At 37.4% G+C, this 27,875-nt stretch overlaps 1 protein-coding gene across 1 annotated transcript; it reads left to right on the top strand.

Annotated features, from left to right (window-relative positions):
• Positions 1-1,401: 1,401 nt before the first annotated feature.
• C12H18orf63 (chromosome 12 C18orf63 homolog) lies at positions 1,402-22,722 on the top strand. The gene is made up of 13 exons (XM_008161667.3): positions 1,402-1,406; positions 2,387-2,555; positions 4,242-4,320; positions 6,051-6,107; positions 12,770-12,881; positions 13,466-13,507; positions 14,956-15,032; positions 17,498-17,607; positions 18,410-18,506; positions 18,619-18,704; positions 19,865-20,048; positions 21,428-22,426; positions 22,609-22,722. Exons 2-13 carry the CDS (start codon positions 2,422-2,424, stop codon positions 22,720-22,722), a joined length of 2,091 nt encoding a protein of 696 aa, XP_008159889.1. The 5' UTR covers positions 1,402-1,406; positions 2,387-2,421.
• The last annotated feature ends 5,153 nt before the right edge of the window (positions 22,723-27,875 follow it).

Here is a 27,875-nt window from a genome sequence, read left to right on the forward strand (position 1 = left end):
AATGTTGTTGGCTTAATGCTCCATCACTAACTCCTAGAAGAGCTCCCGGAACACAGGAGGCACTTTAGTAAATATTTGTACCGCATTTGCCCCAGGTTTCCCCTTCACACTGCGCCGCAGCATGTCCTAGTCATGGACATTTCAGCCGCCGCAGGTCTTTCAGGGGTTCGCTAAGGGGTGGACTTGTGTATCTGAGGCCGGACTGCCCTCCAGCATAGTCAGCGCGGGGCTTGGTGCCTGCGGTTCCCCAGCGGCCCTACTGCAAGGATGCAGCGCTCCTCTCCCTCGAGGACGAGGAAGGCAGGGGCCTCCTGGACAGACCCACTGGCGCCAACCCCAGCTCTTCTCTCAGGGAACCACAGGGCGGCCTGGCAGGTGTTGGCGAGGAAGGCAAGGGCGCGTGGGTGATTGTGGCAGCGTTCACGGTGTGGTGAGTTACAGAGCAGGCCAGGAGCACGCGGTGGGCGGGGCTCGCCCAGAGCGATGGGTATGCTGGGATTGCGAGCGTTCTAGAGTGTTGGTGCGCAGGGCATGCTGGGATTGCGGGCGGCCCGGAGTGGTGGCGCGAAGGGTATGCTGGGAGTGGAGGCGAGAGCGCTGTGAAGCAGCGGGCGGGCGAACTGGCCCCTCAGAGGTGAGGAGAGACGGTGGCCCCGCAGAGGTGAGGAAAGACGGGGAACGTTTGCCGAGGGAGATGGAGAAGGAGCAAGGGAGGCCGTTGTAGGTCCTGCCGCACACCCCGCGGCTTCTTCCCCGCCAAGGCCCACGCCTCAGCCTCAGGAGGCGTCAGCTTGGAAGGCATTGCTTTTCGTTTTCGGAAGCGTTTTGCGGGCTCGGTTGACTGCTGTTCGGGAGCAGTCCAGTAGGGAAGGGGCTCGGCCATGGGACAGGACGCCCACCCGTGCGTGGTGTGGAAACGGTGTGGAAACGCCAGATGTAGCTGAGGGGCGGGAGAAACATGCCTTCCCGAAGGCCCTCAGGTTCCAACCTTCAGGGCGTCGTATTTATCGGTAATTCACAGAGTCACCCTGTAAACAGTCTTCTTAAGCTGAAAAAGACCTTGGAGATGTTCCTGCCCAACCCCTTTTCTGTAGGTGAGAACGTGAGGCGCAGAGCGGAAAGAAACTAGCCTGAGGGATTTCCTGTCCCTGTTTTCCCAGCAGGCCCCGCGGAGGCGGAAGTGAAGGAGGCTCGGGACGCCAGGTGGGGCGGACTTAAGTTCAGTGGCCGCAGAAAGGTTCTGTCTGGGTTCTGAGTCCTCAGGTGTAGAACTTGGTGGGCAGCTGTTCCCGGAGCCAGGTGTTAACGCTTCATCCACGTGTTTGTCAGGCTACGGCCCAGGTTTTGAGCCTCACCATGTGCTTATACAATCTAGGAAAATGTTAAGGTGATTCTAAATGATAAAAGTAAGTAAATTCTGGCCTATTCCTGAACAGATCGGAGTTGTTTACATGCAGTTTTCTCATCAGTCTTTGAGGATTGACAAGGGGAGGGTCCCTCAAAGGAATTCCCTGGGTTAACTCTGCTACAAGGTATTGGGAAAATGAATAGAAAGTAATTTCAGTGGGAAATTATTCTATTTGTGGTATAAAATTGTAGGTTTGAAATTCTGAATTATCTTTTTGGGGTGACAAAAGTGTTCTAAATTGTGATAGTTGCATAACTCAGTGAATAGAGTAAAAAGCATTGAATTGTACACTTTTAAGTGAGTGAATTGTATTATTTGATGAATTATATCTTAAAACATGTACCAGCCCAGTGGATATGACTCAATGGTTAAGCATCAACCTGAGAACTAGATTAGGGTTCTATTCCCAATCGGGGCACATGCCTGGGTTTGGGGCTCAATCCCCAGTAGGGGGAGTGTAGGAGGCAGCCAATCAATGATTCTCTTTCATCATTCTCTCATAAACAATGGGGAGAAGAAAAGTTTTGTGAATAAGAGAAAAATGGAGGACAGCCCAAGTGTCTTTCTTATTTCTGACCTCTAAGCAATCTTAGAAGTGTTTGATGTTTCTCTCTTCCTTCCTCTCTGAAATCAATCAATATACATTTAAAAACAACAAACATATACCAAACAATTCTAGATTATCATTAGAGAACCTTAAAGGTAAAATGTCAGTGACATTTAACTGCTAAAGTTTTTTATTTGTTTTTCTTATCTTACTAGAGGCCCAATGCATGAAATTTGTGCAAGGGGCTAGGCCTTTGCAGCCCTGGCTTCGTCTGGACAGTTGTTCTGCTTTTCAAGACAGCTGGTCTAATTATCATATTATGCTTTTATTCTATAAATTATATAATTTCAACACACTATCAAATAATTCTCTTGCATTGGTATAGTTTATTACCTTTTTATTGCTGTTTATTTGTCTGTTTGATTTTAAAGGCCTGATTGCTGAGACATTTAGCCAACAGGAAAATATGAATGATTCAAGTGTGCAGTCGCTGTTCTTCATCACACTTCCAGATTTACAGAAACTCTGTGCCGTCAAGATAATATTGCATAATGGGGTGGCAGATACTGAGATTAGAAGTACACAGATTAAGATGTGCAGGTAAGAATACATATATAACTAATGCTTTCTAAACTTTTTGAGACCTGTGAGAGCTGTTTTAGAAGTATCTTCTTTAAAGCAAAATACTTAGTTTGTGTATATAATTTTAAAATAAATTTTGTTTGGGCCAGGTATATAGGATTACATTTAAAATATTTGAAATAGAATATCTCACTGTTGATACTTGAGATAGAATATTTCACTGTTTATAGACATTGGTGAAATAAATCAGGTTCCTCAAAACTTAGAGGTAGTAATTAATAAATACTGAATACCTTCTGTTTATGAGGCACTTTAAGAGATACTGTAAACATTTTAGATTAATATAATTTCTTAATATTCGGGTCAATATAAGAGTATTTCTGAAGAATATTTCTCCAACAACTATTGTGAAATGTCTAACCCAACATAGTCTTTGGAAAGTTGAAGCCTAAAGTCTAACTCCCTGATTACTGAGGACCCACCATGTGCTAGTCTTTTCAATTGTTTGAGGCACTCAAAGAAAGACTCAGAATATGTGACAAGATTCTCTCTGTATAATTTCTTGGGGAGGAACAAACACTTCTAAGATTGCTAGGGGTCAGAAATAAGAAAGACACTTGGGGTGTCCTCCATTTTTCTCCTATTAACAAAACTTTTCTTCTCCCTATTGTATATATTCCCACCCAAGTGCATCTAGGAGCCTGTGCCCTTTCTGCTAACGTGTAGTTTGATACCTCCTGAGCAGTTATCTGTGACCCATTTGGGGAACAAATAGGGAGAAAACTGTATGAGAGATTTTCTCTCGTTTGCTCTCAAATGGAATGAGGCCATGCCCATAGAGTGGGGTGTTTTTACTCATGCTCCTAGTAACTGAGAGGTTCAGACAAAGGCAGGCCTTGTAAAAGCAAGTACCTGCTGTACCCAGGTTCTGACATCAAAGATGAGACTGGGTTTGTATCATCTTACTTTTTGAGATAACCCCTCCCCAATACACACTCACTCATGGTTTTTTAAATTTGTTTCCTTGATGATTAGTAATTTGGAAAATTATATTTTCAACTCTTCCTTTTTGTGTTTTTCTACCTTTTCTTTGACCTTTGAAAACAAAATTATTGATAATTTAATTGTAGCAATTTTTGTTTTAAGTTTATTTGGCTGTTAAATGCTAAACTAAAACCACTAATGTCATTCTGACTTGGACAAAATTTTCATTTTTGCAAGAAAATAATCTAGTTCTAACATTGAAGTAGTTGATAAATTCACTGATAGTTGAGTCCTTAGACTGTTGCCCCTGTTCCCCCAACCACCACTTAAAAAACAAAGGAAAATGGACGAAACAGAAGTTAAAAGAGCTGGATTCTTCAGTGTCAAGATTTCTTTAAGTCTACACTGAGGGTAGAAATGGGGTTTTAAAAGAGGAATTCATATTCACAGATGAAAGAGGTTAAGAAACTCAAATGCAGGGACAAGTTTACAAATTAATATCTGTAATTTATAATTTCCTTAATTCAAATCTTGGCTGAGTGCCTACAGTATTCAAGGTAATGCTAAGTGTGGGGAGAGATACAGAAATCTATAACACAGTCTTTGCCTGGAAGAGACTTAAACTTCTAATTGGAGTTAAGTGATTTTAAAATGTTCTGTTAAAGGAAAAAACAGACATTGGGCAAGTCCACTTTAAAATGAATAATTTTATCTCCACAGGCAGTTGCTGTTTTTGCACGAAGATATTCTTGTATCACCTGTGTCTGGAATATTTAGCCAAATTTGGGTGGTGATGGCGGTTAGTATTTTAACATTTTATAAAGTATTCTTACTAATTATTTGGGACAATATTGATAAACAGTAATTCAGATACTAATTATAGCTCAAATTAAAGATGTTTTATGAAGACTAATTATACTGTTTTGAAGTTTGAACCATCAGCAGACTTTAACGTTGATATATCTGACATTCGAAATCTATTTTTGTGGTTCTAATATCATATTTAGTTTTTTGTGTCATAAATGTTAAGATGAAGACTATGAATAATTATTAATATGTTACTGCAGAATTTTTAAAGATATAATCCTTTTCTCATATTTTATTCTTTAGAATTACACTTACCCTAAAGGAAGAAGTTTCTCATTCCATCAAATCTCCAATTGTTTTTAAAGAATTTAGATCATCATTTTTTTAAATTTGGAAAATTACCAAAAAAAAATTTACACTTAGTAAAATTAGAACCAGAAACATTTCCCTCTGCTGTATATAGCTAGGAATTATAATGAAGGGCCAGAAATCTTCATAAAAATCATACCATCCTAAGATTTTTGTCAAATATCTTTCTGAAAATTCCCTTATTCTGATATTTTAAGTTCCCAGAATTTATTAAAAGCAACATTTTTTAACAGTGCTGATAAAACATACAAATTTTTCAGTTCTTTAATTTTCCTTCTAGGTTATATGTTCATTTTTTTCCCTTCTCATCCTTAGTATCGTTTTCAAGAAAGACAAGCCGTTGGTGAACAAGTAGACACTCATACCTCTTAATTGTGTGTGTTTTTCTACCTGGAAATTTTATGGAATAAGGAAGAGATTGTTCTTTAGCATTCTAGTAAATTCAAATATATAATCTTAGAATAGCCATCTAAAAATATTTTTCTTTATTACAAATATATTACATGCTATAAAAAATTACAATATTATTTAAAAAGGAATTATTATGCATACTATTTTAAAGCTTCCCTTTCATTTTCCCTTTAACAGCCTCTCCTGTATACTGTTCTGTCAACACATGTATCTTTCTTGATTTTAAGGCTGTGAAATATTTCATTGTATGGCTATACAATAATTTATGCATATCTGAGTTTCTAGTTTTGTGCTGTTACAAACAGTGCTTCAGAAAGCATCACTGAAATTATATAATTTTTGTTTGGTAGTTTCTATGGATTAAATTCTTAGAAGTGGGATTGCAGCCCATTTTAACTATAATCTAGATACTGCAAAATTGATATCTGAAAAATTCTTCTAGATTACATTTTTTTAAAATTATGTATATAAAAACCTATAGTTCCACATTCTCACAAATACTGGATATTTGCAACCTTTATACACCTGCCAATCTTTTAGCTTATAAATAATCCCTTCTTTTTATTTGTATTTCTTTCATTGGTGAGTTGAAGCACCTTGGCCTTTTGAACTTCCTCTGATCTTCCACTATGTCCATTTTCCTTCTTAAGGTATAATAACTTAACTGTATATTATGAAAGATATTAAATATTCATTAGCCTCTTTCTTCATATGGTTTCTGGATTCATGTCACCCCCAGAAAGACTTTCCTCATTTTGAGAATATATCCATAGATTCTATTTCAGGGAGAGATTGGTCATCACTCGCTTCTCCAAAGCATAGAAGCTATCAGGATAATGGCCTGATTCTGTGCTCTCTGCTGTGTAATGTTTAAAGTCTTTTATGTATTGCTTTACTTAATATATGTTAATTCATCTTTATAAATGTGGATTTTTGTTATAGATACCATTTTATAAAGTTGGAAAACTTAATGCCTATATTGAAAAATATGGAGCTAAGGTACGTTTTATTTTTTAAAGATAATAATTTCAGATATTGTTTATATTGATTTTGTATTCAACTTCTTTCATCAGCCAACAAAAATTGGAGTGTCTTTCTCATAATTTGTTGCTATGCATGTGGAAAACCTGGACAATTTTTCTCAAGCAATTAATTTGTGCACGTTTAGTAGAGACAGAAGGGAAGAGGCTTATTTTTGTTGTTGATTGCTTTCTTACAGGCATTTTACGTGGCATAATACTATTTATCATACATAACTTCCAAGAACTGAATATTCCCATTTTAAAGATGAAGAAAATGAAACCCAGAGAAACAAAAATATTATAAGCAGAGGCACAAAACAATGTAAATTGTATTCTACATGGTAATGAATTTCTGGATCTTAGCAAGGAAAATATAAATACCTGGGTTGAGCACCTCTTGTGTCTCAGTTACTCAGACCATGGAGACTTGGCTAGAGCTCACTTCATGTCTGCATGTTTCTCTGAGGTGCACTGTGTTCTGGATTATTCCAGCAGGCTGATCAACTGGGGTTTGGGATAATGAGGTTTCCAGTCAGCTCCAAGATTAGATACTTTTTTTCGGTTTTAGGAGGATTATAAGGTCTCAACAATACCCGAAGGTGCTTTGCAACTCCATAAGAAATCTCTGAAGAACCCGAAAAGCTGATTTCAGCTGTCAGTCACAACCTATGGGAAAGCTATATTATTTAATCTTTTGGCAAAGACAAATCTGAACTATGAGAACCATATTTACGGTATATCATTTACCTAGAACTAGAAACTAGGTCTACCAGGGATCCCTACAAAACTCTGTCCTTTATTGTGGAAAATGTCTTAATGGTTTTGTGGGGACTCCTTTGATGTCTTACTGTCCCACTCTTGGGGAATTTAATACTTCTATTAATATATTGACTTAAAGCTAAACATTGTATTGTTTTTTTGACAAATGTGTTATAAAAGAATAGATACAATACGATTTTAGAAATGAAATATAAGAATCAAAACAGTTATTTTTTAGCACAAGAATATATAGCATTTCAGTATTGATTTAGTAAAAGTATATTTATACCAACTATCATCATTTTATATATATCTTAAGATTATCAGAAAAAAAAGGGAAGCTCAGCCAGGTGTGGCCCAGCAGTTGAGCATTGACCCAGAAACCAAGAGGTCACAGATTCGATTCTCAGTCAGGGCATATACCCAGGTTGCAGGTTCAATTCCTAGTGTGGGGTGTTCAGGAGGCAGCCAGTCAATAATTCTCTTTCATCATTGATGTTTCTATCTCTCTCTCCCTCTTCCTTCCTCTCTGAAATCAATAAAAATATATTTTTTAAAAAGGAAAAGTTAATAAACACATCTCCCATAGTCCTTATACACCAATAAAAACACACTTTCTGATTAATTTTCTTCTAGTTTTCTAATTTACACCTTTGACTGTATCACTGCAAGTTGTCCAATGTCAAAATATTTAAAATCTTTTTGTTTGTACTCTCATCCTTTTTTTATGAATCCCAATTCCTCATTGTTACTAAGTAAACTTACTTAGGCCCCTTCACCAGACTGCCAGATCCCAGATGCCTCGATATTCATGAGCTTTCTTCCAGCCTGACTTTCCTACCCTCTTGGGCCTTTGTGATTTTGCTCAACTTTTCTTTTTATGAATACTTTATGCATAATAGTAATTATAGTCAGCATATATTTATTGAACATTTAGCATATCCTGAGCACTCTACCTGTTTCTGGAATTAAAGCTGTGAACCACATAAACTCCCTTCTCTCAGAAATCTTATAGTAGGAAAAAATTTTCTCCTTTTTAAGTTTTTGGCGTTTGTGTAGAATTTTTGTTATTCCTTCTATAAATGTTTGATAAAATTCACCAATACAGTTATCTGGGCCTAGAGTTTTCCTTAATGGAAGGTTTTAAACTATAATTTCAATTTTTTTAAATAGATAATAGAGTATTTAAGTTATCTGTTTCAAGGAATATGTCCATTTCCTCTAAGTTGTCACATTTATTGGCATAAAATTACATAAAATATTTCCTTATTTTCCTTTGCTATAGAGTCTGTAGTGATGTCACCTCTCTCATTCTATATATGATAATGTGTGTGTTTTAATTTTTTTCTTCCTGACCAGTCTTGCTAAAGGCTTAACAATCTTATTGATCTCAAAGAACATCTTTTGGTTTTATTGATTTTTCTCTGTTATTTTACTCTTTTGCTTTTCATTGATTTTCATTATGCTCTTTATTATTTTCTTATGCTTATTTTAGGTTTAGTTTGCTCTTTTGCTAGTTTCTTATGGTGAATTCACTGATTTAAGAACTTTTTCTTTTCCAATATAGACATATTTATTTGCTATAAATGTCCTTGCAAGCATGTTTTGTTTTTATTTTCCTCAGTTCAAAATACTTTCTAATTCCCCTTTGATTTCTTCTTTGATCTATGAATAAATTAGAAGTTTGTTATGTAGTTTCCACATATTTGGGGATTTTCCAGGGATCTTTCTGTTACTGCTTTCTAATTTAGTTATGACTAGAGAACACATTTTGTATAACTTGAATTTTTTAGAATTTATTAAGACCTAATAATTGGATCATGTTAGTTGATAGTGTTAAGGTACTATATTCTCACTTATTTTCTGTCTACCTACTGTATCAGTTACTGAGAAAATGTGGTACAGAACTTGCCCCCGACTATAGCTAAAGTGATCAATAATACCATCTGTGTCCTGGAAGGCATCCAGGTCACCAGTCAAGATGTTTATGAATGATAGAATTGGCCCAGACTTCCTCCTTGCATACCATGGCTGAATGTGAGCTGGTATATCCTGCTGTATCTGGGTTAATACCTCGGGGCAAGGGGAAGTCAACACAGAATCAAGGAGAAAGCCATTTGGTTTTCTAAGGTAGATCCTGAAAGTTACAGGATTTGTTCAGCTGCTTGGGTCCTGGACCTTGGGGACATGTGTGAAGTCAACGCTGCAGGTTGGAGTCCTGTTGATAGTAGCCTTACTAAATGATCTGTGAGACAATTGAACAGATTTGTTCCTCGCCAACAGATTAATTATTTACATCCTGACAGAATTTACCCGAAGCCAAAATGGTATGAAAATGAGGGTGGATGATATTGGGAGACAGTTCTCCTTGGTGCTAACACTTTTTTGCATGTCTTGGTAGTAGAGGAAGTGGCAGCATTTTCTTCTGAACTGTATTTGCACAGATGTTTGTAGAACAAACAGCCTTGATTCTGTCCCCAGCCCTGGTTTCAGAGTCTGTTCTCTGTACAGCTCTCCTACCGCCAACTCTTTGCCCCCATAGCTTGCCTTCCCTTTTCACCCTGGACTCTCAACTCTGACTCTGCAACCCAGAGAGTCCCCTGGCTCCTCCAGGACTGCCCTCCATGCATAAAGCCTGGAAACCCTCTTCAGTCAATATGTTGGGGTGATCATAGGTTCCTGTCTCTGAGGGACTGCTTTTGTTTGTTGCTTGATATCCCATGTCCTGTAAACCATTGTTTCATAGAACTTGCCCCATTTTGTACTTTGTCTCAAATGGGAGGATAAATCTGCATCCTGTTATTCCCCTTGATCAGAAGTTCTAATTTTTAAAAATTCTCTTCAAGGAAAGATTCTTTGCTGGTACCCATGTAAGTATTTCATTGTTTTCTGATGTTGAACTAGAGAGAACAATTATGAAAAATGTTACAATATAGTTCTGCTCTGTGTATAGCAGAATATTAAGTAAAGTATAAGCTTGTAACACAGAGGCCCTAAAAGTTTAGGTTTCTTGGGCCAGGATAAGCAGGTGGAATTGGGCTCTTATTATAGCACTAGAAGCCTGATGTACGAAGATTTGTGCAAGAATAGGCCTTCCTTTCCCTGGCTGCCAGCACCGCCTTTCCACTCCGGCCCGACCTTCCCATGCTGCCCAGAGGCCCTGAGCAACTGGGGCGGTGCGGAACGCCTGCGACGCAAGCATCCTGCCCTGCCCTGGCCACTGGGTGCCTGTGTGTGAAAATTAACCTGGCATCTTTGTTGGGTTAATTTGCATACTCACTCCTGATTGGTTGGTGGGCGTCGTGAAGGTACGGTCAATTTGCAACTTTCTCTTTTGTTAGTGTAGATGGCAGTAATCATAGTTTCAGAGTGGAAATGGTTTAACACTTTTTAAAAAAATAAATCTTTATTGTTTAGATTATTACAAATGTTCCTCTTTTCCCCCCCATAGCTCCCCTCCACCCGGTTCCCACCCCACCCTCTGCCCCTATCCCCCCACCACTGTCCTCATCCATAGGTGTACAATTTTTGTTCACTCTCTTCCCACACCCCATTCCCCCCGAGGATTATCAGTCCACTCCCTTTCTATGTCCCTGATTCTATTATATTCACCAGTTTATTCTGTTCATCACATTTTTTATTCACTTGATTTTTAGATTCACTTGTTGATAGACATGTATTTGTTGTCACTTTGTTGTTCATAGTTTTTGTCTTTACCTTTTTCATCTTCTTCCTCTTCTTACAGAATACCTTTCAGCATTTCATATAATACTGGTTTGGTAGTGATGAACTCCTTTAGCTTTTTCTTATCTGTGAAGTTCTTTATCTGACCTTCAATTCTGAATGACAGCTTTGCTGGGTACAGTAATCTTGGTTATAGGTTCTTGCTATTCATCACTTTGAATATTTCTTGCCACTCCCGTCTGGCCTGCATAGTTTCTGTTGAGAAATCAGCTGACAATCTTATGGGTGCTCCCTTGTAGATAACTGTTTTTCTCTTGCTGCTTTTAGTATTCTCTCTTTGTCTTTAGCTCTGGCATTTTAATTATGATGTGTCTTGGTGTGGTCCTCTTTGGATTCCTTTTGTTTGGGGTTCTCTGTGCTTCCTGGACTTGTAAGTCTATTTCTTTCACCAGGTGGGGGAAGTTTTCTGTCATTATTTCTTCAAATACGTTTTCAGTATCTTGCTCTCTCTCTTCTTCTGGCACCCCCATAATTCAGATGTTGGTACGCTTGAAGTTATCCCAGAGGCTCCTTACACCATCTTCATATTTTTTGATTCTTTTCTCTTTTTGCTTTTCCGGTTGAGTGTTTTTTGCTTCTTTGTATTTCAAATCTTTTGACTTGATTCTTGCGATCCTCTAGTCTGCTGTTAGATCTCTATATATTATTCTTTATTTCAGTCAGTGTATGTTTAATTTCTATTTGGTCCTTTTTCATATCCTCGAGGGTCTTACTAAATTTATCAGACTTTTCTAGAAAATTCTTGAAAAACCTTGTAACTGTGGTTTTGAACTCTATATCCAGTCATTTGCTTTCCTCCATTTCTGTCATTTGTGACCTGTTTCTTTGTCTCTGCATTTTGGCTGCTTCCCTGAGTTGATAGAGTGGCTTTGTGTGCTAGCTGTCCTATAGGGCCCAGTGGCTCAGCCTCCCTAGTTACCTGAGGTGGATACTCTTGGTGCACCCCTTTGTGGGCTGTGTGCACAGTCTTGTTGTAGTTAAGCCTTGATTGTTGTTGGTATCACTGGGAGGAATTGACCTCCAGGCCAATTGGCTGTGAAAATCAGCTGTGTCTACGATGTGAGAACTTCTGTGCTGGAAACACCCTTATGAGGCAAGGCTTGCTTCAGTGGAGCTTTGGTGCTCACTGAGTCTGCCCCCTGAGTGTGTCCCTTATGGGTCTGAGGAGTTGTAATCTGGATGGTCCTACTTTGCCCCCTGGGTACACTGGCTCTTGGATCTCCAGGGAGGTGCTAATTTAGCCTCTGCCTGAGGCCACCCAGTAGGAGCTATGGAGAGATCTGCAGATTCCTGTTCTTTGTTTGGGTTTTGGAGGTGCCCAGATGAAGCCCAGCTCTGAAGCAGTGCAAGCTGCTGTGGGGCCTTGGGCCTTCATTTGGATGTTCTGGGTCTCACTGACTCAGCTGCAGTTTGTTAGGTAAGTTTAGATTTCAAAGACCAGGTCATTCATATGCAAAAGCCTCTGTGCACAGCTGGAGTGGGGCGGAGTCTCAGGGCAGAGCAAACAGCAATGGCTTCCCATCAGCCCTGAGCCCTGTCCTAAGAGGCCCCCGGATCTCAGTGTCCCTTGGTAATAGCCACAAGCACCTCTGAGAGAAAGCTGCCCTCGAGTTCTGCCCACTGCCAGACAGTCCAGTTTCTCCCCATATGAGTCTGGGTCCCCAGAGTCTCACCAGGAACTGGAGTTCAGAGCAGTCGGGAGCTTGTGTCTCCCTCCTGCTTGAAATAGACAGCAGCATATTCAGTTGCCAGCCTTTCAGCGCGTGTGCCTCCATACCTCTGCCTTAACTTCTGCAGCTCCTCTGAGTCTCAGTGTGCTTTTCTCTTTCCTTCTTGTTGTAGAATTTCCACTCAGCCAGCCTTCCTGTAGTTCTGGATGATGTCCGTTTTGTCTTTTAGTTGTAATTTTAAAGTTGTTGTGCAAGGTAGCAATTTAGGTGCTTACCTATGCCACCATCTTGGTTTCTCCCAACACTTCTTTAACTTTAGAACTAGATGGGATTATGGTGACTAGAACTATCACCCAGAATAGCCCAGTTTGCTAGGTGGTGATTTAAAGACAGACTTGTTCTGGTAGCTTATAGGGACATACTGATTGGTGTAATTTGCTTATATTTTATCCTTTGATCTTTTTAGATGGAGGCACCACGAAGAGTAATTCCTGTAATTCTTCAAAATTGCCTTTCATATTCACTCACAGCCAGACTTGCTCCAGCCTGGAATAAAACTGGCCATCTCTTGGTGCAAGGTAACACTATGTTTTTCAGCACTGTAGCTTTCTGACTTCATTACGTCTACTATGTGCATCTGTTTTTAATTTCAATATATATTTAGGAAATAGTTTTTAAAGCATAGCCCCAACCAAGCATTCTCAAGCAAGTCCACAACAACATAAATGTCATCTCCTTACTTTGGGATTATATCCAAAGCCTGCTGATGTTTCTTTAAACAAAGTATGTTTTTTAACAAAGGAAAAGAAAATATGTTTATTATATAACACTTGATGTTTAGAAATAAATATAAGTGAGGAGTCTTAATATAAAATGAACAGAATTTATTAATATTGCTGGTACCAAAGGGCTATTCTGAGTTTTGTGTTGAGGTCTGACCTTTTATAACCATTTTATACTAGGAAATAAATATTTGAGGGTATAATTGAGTATTTCTGTTCTTTTAATTGAAGAGATACTTTTTGAGTGGTTATATTTTTTCTCTGAGCTGACATCAGATACTCTTTTGTATAAAACTGCATTTTAAAGCATTTTCTGTAGCTTTGATAATAGCATGATTTATAGATTATAATAATATGGCATATTCTATCAATTTTTTAAGGAAGAGAATTTCTTTCTCAGATGGGAAAGCAAAATGCCGTTGGTAAGTAAAAATGCCTAAGTCAATAGATAAAAACATTAATCTAGTCAACAGTTAAGCTGTTACAAATTATTGAGTTGTACTCTTGGTGATTAGGTAATATTGAAGTTTAATCAGCTGTTATAATCACAATTTCACCTGGGAAAATAACTCTGGTTCAAAATATTTAGCCTACCTAATTGAGAAAAATTCACTTATCTTTATTGGAATAAAATCTATGTTTTTTACTTCTCTACTTAAAGAAAATTATGACTATAAAGGAGTTTAATTCTTATAGGAATTTATAATGTGTAGTTTCCAGAATTATATCATAAGAAATTCTTCAGTATTGTTGCAAGTAAAAGCTTTATTTCTTATGAAAACATGATTCTTTTTCTCCTTAAAGTCTGAAAAGACACAGATGATCTAAAATAACTGTTTATGATATACTTTAATTCTTTCAACGATATGTATGGCTATTTGCAGTTAGACAAATTTCTAAGCAATAGTCCAGATAAAGCAGATAGGTGGAAATCCTAAGCCCAGGTAGGCATTACTAATCAATCCACAGCTTTTTGAGCTCATCTGCCCTCCTTGCACTAGTTTTATGTTAAGGTGAACAGTGGTAATCATTATACTCTAGCTATGGACAAATGGGTTCGATCCTAAATTTAGTTTAATCCCTAAACACTATCAGTAGACTACAGCTATCAGAGATTAAAGATAACAGTTTAGGAGAGCAAAATTCTTTACTTCTGTGTTAGAATTTTTCTCTTAGTTTACTGAATGTAATATTCTACAGCAAAGGTGACAAATTGGAAGGGTATAGCTCATTGGATTTTCACGAACTAAACTTACTCTTATAACCAGTTATCAAATCAAGAAACAGAAAATTTACCAATACCTCACAAGCTTCCTCCTACTTTCTTCCAGGTATTACCCCTTCCCAAGATAATCAGTATCTGACTTGTTAAGTACTTTTAATTACGAAAAAGCAAGGTAGAAGCCTTGGGGCTCTATAAGATCCAGTGTATATCTGCCAGAATATTTGAGGGCATTCATTAGTGAATGACTACTGAAGTCAGAATCATGGCATGATACCACCTGATTTAAGAAGACAGTCTCCATTTTTACATATAATAGATGTCAGACTTGTAAAAGGTACTTGTTGAGTTTCCCTCTCAACTGAGATACCTCATTTTTCTTATTGCAACCCTGCCCTATGACATCTCCCAACACATACACACCCACATATCCATGTTGCTTCATTCAGCCTTTGTCTTCTTGTAGATGTGCCATCTGTGACTGTCAGATAAAATATGTTGATTGACTTTTACCATGTGCGAGAAAAAAGCCATTTTGAGTTTCTAACTTGAATAAATTAAGTTAATTTCTTTTGTTACTAAAATACTTAATTTGATAGGATGGAGTAATAATTCCAGAAATTTTATAATTAAATATTTTATTTTCAGCATTAGACATCAATGTAACAGAAACTCAAGTTTGTCTAAGTATAGAAGCTTATACAATCAGACTGCCACAACCTGAGGTACCACAAAATTTGATTTCCATAATTAACTTTATTTACTATATACTTAATATACTTATTATTATTACTAGCATGCCAGTAGGTTTTAATTTTTAATAAGAAGGGTGATAATATTTTTTATTTTCAAAATTCATATTAAATTCTTGGTATATTGATATTGTTCTAAATCTGGTTATTCAAAGAAAATATTGTCAGTTCAGCACAGGTCCAATTATATTATTCCCTTGCTCAAAAATCTTTTTAATGGCATTCAAAACTACCCACAACCCTCTCCTGCCTCAGTGCCCAGTTCTTTCCTCTTCTTATACCTTCAAATATTAAAAGCAATGTTTCAGCCCATAGTAAATGTAATATTCCCCCATTGGCATTCTGGTAGCTTGTGTGTGCGTGCCTACTTTTTACATGTAATACTTTTTGCCTTCTTAATTGAAGGATATGTCTTTTATTTTGCTATTTTCATAGCACCCAGTATAGAACCTTACTAATGCTAACTCAATAAGTGTGATGTGCCTTCTCCTGTGCCAGTGGTTCTCAACAGAGACCCGTGAAGGGGGAAATGAGTGCTTTTGTTCCTCCTAAGACATTTTGTAATGTCTTGAGACAATTTTGGTTATCACAAAGGGGAAGAGGTGTGTTGCTACTGACATTTAGTGTATAGAAGCCAGAAATACTGCTTAATATCCTACAGTGCACAGCACACAGGACACAACCCCACAGCTGCCACAACAAAGAGTTATCCAGCCTAAAGTGTCAAGAGAAACCCCAGGCATGGGATAGATGACTCTGCCTTTGCTTGGAGCACCCCAATTGGCTTCACATGCTGCTAATCCTTTAAGAGCCAGCTCAAATGCTTCTCCATTCACTTTTCTGTTTAACTTTTTATTATGAAGAACAAATCAAAGAGGAATGGGATCTACTTTCTGATCCTCAAGAATTATGTGAGCTGGTAGGGAAGCTGACCTGCATATAAATAAATAACTGGAATGGGCTGCATGGTGTTAATTCAGTATCTTGTAGTGATGAGGAACCTTCACAAGGCTCCAAACCCAGTGCGATCTCCAGCCTCTTTTAAACCTCCATGCCATTCTACACCATGCTCACATACTTACTTGTATTTCTAGAGTTATACTCCTCATTTGTATATCCCCTATAAGCTTCTTGAGGACTAATTATTGTACCTTACCTGCCCTTTGATTTCTTACAGACGATACTTCTGTTTTAAATACCTGAGATTTGAACCAATTAGAGATTGACAAAGAAGAGTAAGACATAGAGATCAATATACCACCTTTATTAATAGGATGAGAATGTAACTATCCAAAATGGACACTTTTGAGAGTGAAAGGGACACTTGCCTAATCGGATACTAGTCCAACATGTATGAAATACAATACGTTAAAAATAAAATCAGATTAATTAAAAATGGGTGGTTAAAAGTTTATGGTACATAAAAGGACAATTCGTGAACCAGGAGTCTTAAAGCCAACAGTGGAATGAAGCTTAGAGGTGTGTTGTTCCAGGACAGTTTACATAGAAAATTTGTTACACCATTTTGGAAAACAGTTTAAGTTTCACTTATGGATTCTTGAGGCATTTACAAAAATAATCTAAGTTAAATTTTGCTTGCATTGCAGGATAAGCTAAATTAGGTTTTGCTTATGTGTCTTAATTGGTTTTGTCTGAGTAAAGAATTTTCAGGTTTGGTCTCCATTTTATTTTAACAGACATATGGTCACACTATTTATTATTGGGGAATGTGGCCTATCTGAACCTAGAATTAGGTAGATTGACACACCCATGAATGACAGTGATGGAAATCCACAGGCTGCCTTGGGAGATCAGGCACCAGTCCCAGAATGACAGAGAGAATGCACACCACCACTTTTTGCCAGCAGGCCAGCTCCCAAGAGGAAGAGGAAGGAGTTGTCCTCATTTTAAGTCACCTCATCTGCTCTAGAGAGGAGTGAATGAGGTACACAGTGACATCAGGGTAGCAGAGCTTTTTTCAACATGGGAGCAAACACAAGTCAGAAGATGCTCTTTTTTCTACTCAATACTATACACTCAGTACATACTTGTTCAGTTCATTTAAATTAAGTTTCTAAATTATAATTTGTCATCAGCTCCTCTAAATCTTACTTTTCTTACACTTTGATAGGACATTTTCACAACCTGACTACTATAGCAATTCATACATGTCTATAAAATGGTACAGAATAGGAGTTTTCATTTGGGAGTTAAGAAGGAAAGTAGTAAAGCTCTTGCTATACTGTATAGAGAAGAGACAGGGTGAGCTGAAACATCACTTACATCATGGAACGTAGTTGGTCCAATGTAACTGGAGCCTTTAAAATTACTTTATAACCGTGTGTGTATGTGTGTGTGTCTAACAAACACAGTATGTGTCTTTTGTTTGTCAAATTCTTTTGAGGACTTACAGATTAAAATCTTATTTCTATTGAAAGCTAAAAGAATTTGATATTTCTCAAAGTATTATAAAGGACTTTGATACTCACAAGAATGCTGTCATAGAGGGTCATTCAATTTTAAGCAACTGGTGCTACGTTTTGCCAAGGTGAGATTTCAATTTCTAGTAACTAGGGGACGTTCAAATATACCATTTTTTTCTAATTTTGCTTCAACATTGAGATGTGCAAAAGTATAAATCATTTTGTGAACTTTTGAAACTGAATTATAACTTCAAAAACATACTGCAGCAATATTGTCAGATTTACAGAAACTATCAGATGAAAATAAATTTATTATACACTAAATGTATAATATATATTTATTAGACATATTTATTAGATCTATTTTTAAGTAAATTTCTAGGTCTCATGAGATTACAACTATTATAATCTTAAAATTTTATAAACTCATAATTAATGATTCATTATTTGATATGAGCTAAATTTTAAGTTTATACTATATTCAGTAAAATATGGCTTGTTAATAACATAAATAGGACTCTTGGGGTGAAATTTTAACTTGCTTTACAAAAAAAGAACTTTAGTAAGCATATGCATAATAATTTAAGCATGCAGGAAAGGATACAGCTTAGATGGGAAACAGATATGACTCAGATTCATTCAACTCTTAAACTTTTCCCTAAAGTATAATAGTTACCGGGAATACCTATGTTTGGCAACATTAGTCATTATTTTATCTTTATAACTGGCACGTTGTTTGCATCAATTCAATTATTATTAACAATTCTAGTTAAGATTTAATACAATGCTTGGAACTAGGAACAAGTGATTCGTTTATTACTTATGTGTAGATAGTTTTTAAATCTTTTTTTAATGCTTTCTAAATACCATAGTTAACATATCTCAGCACTGGCTCATGATATTTTACCGAATTCTTATTTTTCATAGTATGAAAATGGGGCAGATATTAAGTATTCTTCATACCATACCTCCTGACTGTCCTTTTCACTCCTATAAAGATTTCCAGATGCAATGGGACGACCTGGTAAGGAATAGAAATATATATTATGTAGGAAGTTACTTGATTTTACTTCTTATAACTTAACCTAAGTTTAGCTGTCTCTCAAGAGAATTTCAGCTTTGTTCTTAATTTTTAGTATGGCTACAAACTTCCAGAAGATGGTGGAAATATTAAAATATACTGCAACATCTACTTCAAAATGATAAGAGAAAGGATCTTTACATATCCTTTACATGCCACCTTTAATGGGTGCTCTCTGCCCTACTTATGACCCAGTCTCTCTCCTGCCCTGATGTCATCATCATTTTCAACCTTCTTTGTCTAAATGTAACTACTTTCCTCTCTACTTTTTATTTGCGTGAGTATTTTGTTTTTCTTCCCATTTTTACTTGAGAATTAGTTTAATAATGGCATTTCTCCCCTTAAACTCTTCTGCAACAATTAGACAGGAAAGAAACTTTACAGTAGATAGAAAAATATGTTTATATGATTTCTAGTATAAAGAAAAAGTCATGAGTTTCCTTAGTCAAGGGCTCCCTCCAGTGGCATTTTGGATATAACTGAAAGGGTGGAATTAGATTTAGTTTAACAAAGAATTTTATTTTTGGAAGATTGCTTTACAGGCAAAATTTAGAGGATTTGACTTGCACTTAATGCACCCCATTGATTTAAAAAAATATCTTAACATTCTTTTTTAAAATCTACACACACAAGAGTGCAAGTGCTGTGGTGAAACTCTTCAGTTTTAATACGGATCTCCTGGACCTTTGTATTCTGATGAGCTGGAGTTTCAAAATTAAGAGAGAAGAGCCATAATGCTCTTTCTGTATTTTGTTTCCTAACCAAAATCTTAATATAAAATTAAAGATCATAGATATCCATTATTCCCTTTCATTAGATGCCAAGTCATTATTCTGAATCTTCAGAATACCTTTTATCAGAAAATTAACTGCTTTTTTCAAAGAACTGCTTTTGGAGCTTAAATGAAATCTGTTTTGTTTCTTTGTACTGAGTCTTTACTGCTTTTTGGAGCTGCAACCTGCTTATTGTTTACTATAAATACTTATTTTAAATCCACAAAGGTCATAGTGTCTTCCTTATGAATCATTTCTAGAATGTCTTAGTTTGCCAGCCTGTAAGGAAAGCCATGTCATAAGGATCCAATGAGCTGTTTTGATTGTGTATATTAAGATAGAAGTAATTACTATCCCTGTGAGAAAACATGCTTTTTAGGTTTGGATTATGAAGTTGGAATTATTTATCTTGGAATAAATAAGCACCATATAAAATAGCTAGGATTTAGTTGTGTCTTTTTAACAGTAACTATTTAATCCTTTTTTTTATTCCATAAAACTGTTCCATTGTTCTTTAACATTGTTCACATACCCTCTCAGTTGCATCAGAAGTCAGCCCATACAGTACTTTCCAAGGGTAAATTTGGAAGATGTGTTGAAAAGTTTTCTTTCAGATTTAAAATCTAAACTGCCCCATATATGTGGGTTTCCCATAAAGATGACAACAAAACCGTGCTACTCCACACAAGAACTAACCAAACCGAGTATACAGGTAAGACATTCGTGTCCTCTGAAGTTCTCTGAGACATACTGTGCACCTGTCTTACTTGATCTCTTGCCTCCTCTGGTGAACCACCTAATCTATTGTGATATAATTATTTTTCTCTCAGGTCACTGTTTCTTTAATACTATTTACTATGATTATACTTAACCATTTCTCACTGCCATTTGCTATTATTGTATTTAATGTGCTGTTATTTTATACTAATGGCCCAGTGCACGAAATTTGTGCATGGGGGTGGGAGTGTTCCTTAGCCCGGCCTGCACCCTCTCCAATCTGGGACCCCATAAGGATGACTTACTGCCGGTTTACAGGGATTTGGCCTAAACCGGCAGTCAGACATCCCTCTCACAGTCCAGGACTGCTGGCTCCAGCCGCTCACCTGCCTGCCTGCCTGCCTGATTGCCCCTAACCACTCTGCCTGCCGGCCTGCTCGCCCCCAACTGCCCCCTGCCGCTGGCCTGCTTGCCCCCAAATGCCCCCTCTGCCAGCCTAATCACCCCCAACTCCCTCCCGTGCCAGCCTGCTCACCCCCAACTACCCCCTCTGCTGGCCTGCTCGCCCCTACCTTCCCTCCCCACTGGCCTGCTCACCCCCAACTGCCCCCCTGCTGGCGTGCTCACTCCAAACTGCCCCCACCCCCGCTGTCCTGATCACCTCCAACTGACCCCCACTGACGGCCTGCTCACCCCCAACTGGCCCCCCTGCTGGTCTGCTTACCCCCATCGGCCCCTGCTGTCCCATCCTGGCCTGATCACCCCCTGGTGACCCAAGGTCCCAGCCCCTCCTTTTTTTCTTTTTCTTTTTTTCTTTTTCTGTGCCTCCTTGAGCAGAGGCCAGGGCGGGCTGGAGGCAAGTATCTAGGATTTATTTATCTTCTATAATTGAAACTTTGTAGCCTTGAGCGGAGGCCAGAGCCGACCAGGGTAGGCAGGAAGCTTGGTTTCCTCCATTGCTGGGGCAACCCAAGCCTCCTGCTTGCTCCGGCTCTGTGGCCGCCACCATTTTTGTTGGGATTTATTTATCTTCTATAATTGAAACTTTGTACTCTTGAGTGGAGGCCAGGGCCAGCCAGGGTGGGTGGAAAGCTTGGCTTCCTCCATCGCCAGGGCAACCCAAGCCTCCTGCTTGCTCCAGCTCTGTGGCCGGCTGCCATCTTGGTTGGGTTAATTTGCATACTTGCTCCTGATTGGCTTGTGGGCGTGGCTTGTGGGCATAGTGGAGTGACAGTTAATTTGCATGTTTCTCTTTTATTAGTGTAGATATTGTAATGTTACTTTATGTGCTTATTTTGATGGTATTTCATATCATTTCTTTTCCATTAAAGACATTTTTATATTTTTTAAAATTCTTAATCTGTATCCTTTCAGGGAAACAAAGTCAAGCCACCAAATCTGACCTCTAAACAAATGTTCAGGACCTCTCTGACTCAGGCCCCTTCCATAGGACCTTCTCTGACTCACCATCCTTTATCACGATCAGTGGCCATAGACCACAAGGTGGAGCCTTGGGTCAGCCAGCAGAATACCTGCATGTTCTCAGCTCTGAACCTCCAGCCAGAATCTGCTCAGAGCAGAAAGAAGTCCCTCTCTGACAAGGCACCACAAGTACATTTGGAAGTACCAAAGCCCACCAGAGGAAATACTCAAGTTCAAGATACTAATTTTAGCTCCCAAAGTAATGTGGCCCCTAAATTCATACCAATTTTCAAAACTCGATCATTACAGATGAATAAAAATGTCTTAGAGCCTGGCAACCTGAAAAGAAAACCACTTGTTACAGAATCCAAGTTGTTTTCACTTAAAACCAATGTGATCCGGGATGACAAACTGAATTTAGATCCAGCTATAGAAAAAAGATCTAATTATAACGTTCAGATGGAAGTTAGAAACTTAAATCAGAAGACTTCTAGACCTCTGCAAGTAAAAGAAAGTGTGACAAAATATCTCCCTTCAAACGGAAAATCGTCAGCTTTGAGTATGAATGGAAATAAGCGATTACCTAACAGTTCAGGACTGCAGATGTCAAATAAGAGTTTAGGTGTGCTAAAAAGTGCTATTGACTGCCAAGTGAATGGAAAAGAAATTTTAACAAGCAAACATATAGCACAACTTTCAGAAAAGGGACATGAGTCACTAAAAGTGAAAAGACCACACATTTTTGAATCAGACTCAGAAATGGAAGGTTCCCAACTACTTCAACAATCAGTCAATAAAACTAAAGAAGTTGATATCAGTGACCACAGACTGATATCAGGTATGACAGCCCACAGGCCTAACAGAAAACTATATCAGGAATCTTCAAAACCTGCAAAGCAGCTTCATTCCATTAATGTCCACTATGGACAATCCAGTTCTTCTATGAACCAGGTAAGAAAACATTTTAATCTGGGGGTATTTATCATATGATAGATCTTTAAAATTCCTAAATAAAGATTTAAGGGATTTTCCCAAGATCATCTAGAAAACACATTGGGAAAATGTGCCCTAACATAACTACCAAGTATATACAGTTGAGTCATTAAAAATGTGATTCCTTAATCTGATTACAGATACATGACTTGGACAGATCAAAACCTAAGAAATCTCTCTTCAGCCCTCAAGCTTATAACATGGATGTGAAAGCAGGAAATATCCATCCAGTAACTTCGGTGATAACCTTTTGATTTATTTTCATTATGTTATCTGAATTGGAATTGCCAAGTTTAGGGATCTCCAACCTCTTGATAAAGAGGAGTTACTTTTAAACCCCTTGAAGCCTTAAAATCAGCCTTTGTATATAACAGCAACTGTTAATACAGAAGAGACCCCGAAGAGGGAGGAGAGAGGTCCCACTATGGGCTCTTCCTACTTTTGTGTTGGGGTCTTTGCAGACTAAGAGCCTCCAGGGTACAGCCGCAGCAGGCTGCCCAAAGATAGGAGTCCAAAACCACCAGAATGTGTATCTTTGGGGACTATTACTTAAGATGATTAAACTTAAGGGATGTTCCAAAGGCTAATCATTAAGTTAAAATTTACTCCAAAAATGTTGCAGTGCTGGCTAAGGTAAACTTGAGATTTAGCTAAGCATGCTGAGTCCACGACACTGAATTCACAAAAGCCTACATCTGGAAATTACATTTTATTCCATCTTGCCATCTGTTCTATTCTAAGAACAAATATTACTAAAACATCTACAAACACTTTTTTGCATAGAACTATTGGAATACTTTCAATTCAAATTCTTTATGAGCAAACTAGAAAATATTTACTTCTTTATTCTTCCAAATGCTGTTTATTTTTATAATTAATAGAAATTTCAGCCTGATTTGAGTTAACCAAAAGGTACTTAAGTCTATTCCTATATATTTTATCATGTGCATTTCATGTAGTTTTTGACACATTACATTTTAATGAACTCAGTAGATGTTTAAGGGGAAAATGTATGTGCTACAATGCCTTAAAAATTTTCATTTTTAAAATAAATGAAATCTATTCCAGATTTTATGATTTTTAAAAGTATAATTTTCCCACTTTTGAATTACTTAAAATCTAAAACAATTTTTTAAAATACAAAATCATTCCCATCATCTAGACAGAATATCATGAGAAAAATTACAGGATATCATTATAGAAACTAATTTCCTTCAAATATAAAAGTAACATATGCCCCTGTAAGAAATTTGAGAAATATAAAATAGTTTCAAGTAAATTTTTTGAAAAACCACTGTAATTTCTCTTTGCAGAGATAACCACTCTGAACAGAAGATGGACACTCAGGCGCTCCTATGCACATGGAATTGGCTCCGTACACAGCTGTGGGCCTCCTTTTTCACTCGACAGTTTCACTTTTCATGGTTGCATACAAGGTTCATTGTATATGGATACATTTACCAGTCCCTGCTCATTGACATTTTAGTTCTTCCAGACTTTTCACTATGATAACAGTGTCATGTGAATGAATAGTCTTGTACAGATGTTTGCAAAATAACCATTTATATGATTAGTTTTGTTAGTTGAAAATATTTTTATTTTGTCCTTACTACTTTTATTATTGAAATTTTCAAATCACACAAATTATAGATAATAGTATAAAGAACCTCTAAGTACCCATCATCTAGCTTCAATCATTATTAATATTTTATCACTGTTGCCTCTGCTTCTCACATATACTTCTTTACTATTGTAAAGTACATTAAAGATAGCATAAGGGGTAGCATATTTTTTTAAGAATGTGTGTGTGTGTGTGTGTGTGTGTGTGTGTGTATTCCTTTGTAGTGTCTGCCATATCTTTATTGACTCACTAAATTTCACTTTAGTTTAACAAAACTAATAGGAAGCCTTCAATAAACATTTCAGAGAAGAACTAGAACCTCTGGCACATAGCAAACTATTGGAGTAGAGGTGTCTTTGTTCAGACATGTCCATTGCTTGTGCTCTGTGCCGGGCAGGAAGCGAAGTGGGGTTGCTGAAATGACAGCACCGCCATAGGCCACAGACTGCTCTCAAGCAAACCCCTCTAGGTTCCTGGCAAAGACGTGAGAGCACCTGTGATTTGAAGCAAACATTAAGAATGAACTTTCGGTCCGTATTACAAATAAATTTAACATGTAAGATGAGAGAAGCAGAAATAGAGCTGCTCACTAGGATTATTCTGGCTTTCAAATATTTTAAATGTTAATTTACAAAATGTGATATAATTGTTGTGGTAAGATACTTTAAAAATATCTCAATATTCCACTGAAGTAATCCTTCATTAAATTTTGAAAAAATATCAAAGAGTCAGCATAAGTGGAATTTTTATTTTTTAAGTATGATTTACTGTTTTTGCTATTTCACTAAGCCATTTCAATTAAATGCAAACATGAACGTGAACTCTACTTCAAAGCTATAATATCATTCTTCCTCTTGAAATTGTGCTTGGCTAACTAATGCACTACATATCTTTACTGTAATAATTGCTGTTTTCCAGATTTATCTCTATTTTACAGTATTTTACCATTTTCATAGGGAAACACATCTAGTATAAAGCCCATTCCGAGTGTGCCTTTCTCGTCCTGAAACTTGTATGGTAGATCATTAGTAGACTGCAGTCAAGATTGGGCTGCCATCTTGTTTCTGGGGCTGTGGTGAGAACATGTTTTACAAAAGTGCAGTTGATAAGAACATATACTGGGTCGCTCAGTTGTCCGCAGCATGTACTCATTCTCAAAACCGGTCTTCCCCTGCTCCTTGTGTCTTGGGTGCCCTTCTGGGACTGTCCAGCCATCATACTGTAGCTAATGAATACTTACTTTGTTAGTGCACTAAATAGAATAATTACAAGATAAACCCACTGTTGAACTAGGGTGTAGTATCTTTCAATTCAGAATTTATAATGTATTTCATTTAGACAAATGTTAACCTACAAGACAAAGCCTGTGTTAGTATCTGTTTTCTGGTGTAGAATTAGGTTTGTGATACATATATATTTCAGAGAGAGGAAGGGAAAAGGAAAAGAGAGAGAGAAACATCTATAAATGCCCCCTACCAGGGATTGTGCTCTGACCAGGAATTGAATGGTGACCTCTTGGTGCCTGGGTCAACGTTCAACCACTGAGCTGGGCAAAATAGGTTTTATTTTTTTCTTACAGTATTTATGCTAATGAAAGTTTACTCCCCAAAAAAAATGTATACACACTTTACAGCTAATAATTCAATTGATGTTTCTTTTCAGATTTAACCTATTGGAATTAATAATTATTCAAAGTTTGTATATATTTTGGGGGATAACCAGTATATGTATGATTTACTGTAGAGATACATGGACAGGTTAACTAATTGCTTATTTACTATTTATGTTCAGATTATTTACTCTCCATGTTCTAGACCAATTTGATATGCTAGGATTCACTAGAGAAATCAAGGAAAATTTTGGTTCATTTTAAATATTGTAATTTTGAAAGCCAGAATAATTCCAAATCTAACTAAGGAAAACTAATTGCACTTCTTCAAATTTTTGGTGATTCATATGCATGTGGACATCCCCCTAACCTGCTGCCAAGTCATTATTTACATCCGAATTGTATGTTAGTTTTATAAACATTATAATTTTAAAACCATAAATAAGTTATTTTTATCAAGAATCTTAGATCAGCCATTGCATTTAAACTATGGCAGTCTGCCAAAATTAATGCTGAGAATTCATCTTTATAGAAATGTAAAAATACTGTACGTGTACTATTCATATTTTAATTTTTATAGTATTTCTTGCTTACTACATTTGTATTTGTTTTTATTTAATATTATCTGTAATAATTATACATTATTATATTTTTTATTTATTGCTTACTACAACAAATTGGTAAAAAATATGGTTTTGTCAATGATTAGCTTTTATTTGACTAACCAGTTCACTAACCAGGTCTTGCTCTTTTTCAAATTGCTCATCATCTGGTGTTATGCTGGAACTGTATTGGATATTTATTGATACTTAAAAATGGGCAGTATTTATAAATGTTTAATAATGTCACGGTCCTTACATATTGATGCTTAAATTGTTTGTGTTGTGTCCTACATACTGTCTTATTTGAAATATAAAATAAAGATATTTCAAATAGACATATTTTTCATATGTCACAGTGTCTACATAGGCATGGAAAGGCTTGGGTAAATTACAGTTTTTACCTCTGTGGTTGCATTTCTTCATGTGCATTTGCTGCTGGAATCAGGTAAACTAGTTTAAGTCTCCACCACTTCGCAGAACTTTTATTCTGAAATGCCCTTCATTTTCCCATTGGACAGGTATTTATTTAATGTCTGCTATGTGCCAAGCATGACTGTAGATGCCTGTGATGTATCAGTGAACACTGACCTTATATTCTAATGGGGAGAGATAGACAACAAGCAAAATAAGTTTCATATATACATAATGTGTGTGTGTGTGTGTATATATATATATATATATACACACATATATATAGATAGATACATAGATAGATAGATAGATATTTTAGAGGCCCAGTGCACAAATTCATGTACCAGTGGGGTCCCTCAGCCTGGCCTGCGGGATTGTGCCAAAACCGGCTCTCTGACATCCCTCAAGGGGTCCCGGATTGCGAGAGAGTGCAGGCCAGGCCGAGGGACCCCACTGGTGCACAATCGGGGCCGGGGAGGGACACAAGAGGTTGGCCACTGGGGAGGGACCGCAGGAGGGCTCCAGGGCCCATCTGGCCCATCTCACTCAGTCCTGATAGGCCGGACTCCAGCAGCAAGCTAACCTACTGGTCAGAGCGTCTATTCTCTGGTGGTCAGTGCACATCATAATGAGCAGTTGAGTGGCCTTAGCATATCATTAGCATATTATGCTTTGATTGGTTGAATGGATGACTGGACATTTAGCATAGTAGGCTTTTATTATATAGGATATATATAGTAGTATACTATGTGTGTGTGTGTGTGTGTGTGTGTGTGTGTATAAATATATATAAAAGGCTAAGTTAATTCACGCATGTGTGATACATATAAAGCTCTTGCTGGCACCAATGGCATGTGTATGTTTCAATCTGTCATTGTCAATTGTGAATTTGGTTGATACTTCTATTATAGAGAAAGGGTGAATAGCGATATTGAAATATTTCTTCTAATTAATTTCCTTTCAATGTGCACGAATTTGTGCACCGGGCCACTAGTATATATATAATGTATTAGAAAGCAACAAGTATAAGAAAAATAGAGCAACGTAAGGGAGATGGTCATGGTAGGCTTCCTTGAGCAAAGATGTGAAGAAATGAGTGAGCCGCATGGCTGCTTGAAGGATGAGCTGTCCAGGCTTAAGGAACAGGCTCTATGTTTAAGAGGC

This window comes from Eptesicus fuscus, chromosome 12 (genome assembly GCF_027574615.1).
Source record: "Eptesicus fuscus isolate TK198812 chromosome 12, DD_ASM_mEF_20220401, whole genome shotgun sequence".
NCBI lineage: Eukaryota > Metazoa > Chordata > Mammalia > Chiroptera > Vespertilionidae > Eptesicus > Eptesicus fuscus.

What these genes read in the sequence shown, in the direction of transcription:
- C12H18orf63 (XM_008161667.3), top strand. Translation starts at nt 2,422, where the DNA reads ATGAATGATTCAAGTGTGCAGTCGCTGTTCTTCATCACACTTCCAGAT. An exon ending in TCAGACTGCCACAACCTGAG is followed by an intron (nt 15,033 to 17,497) that starts GTACCACAAAAT and finishes TTCTATTGAAAG; the next exon opens with CTAAAAGAATTTGATATTTC. An exon ending in TAACCAAACCGAGTATACAG is followed by an intron (nt 20,049 to 21,427) that starts GTAAGACATTCG and finishes GTATCCTTTCAG; the next exon opens with GGAAACAAAGTCAAGCCACC.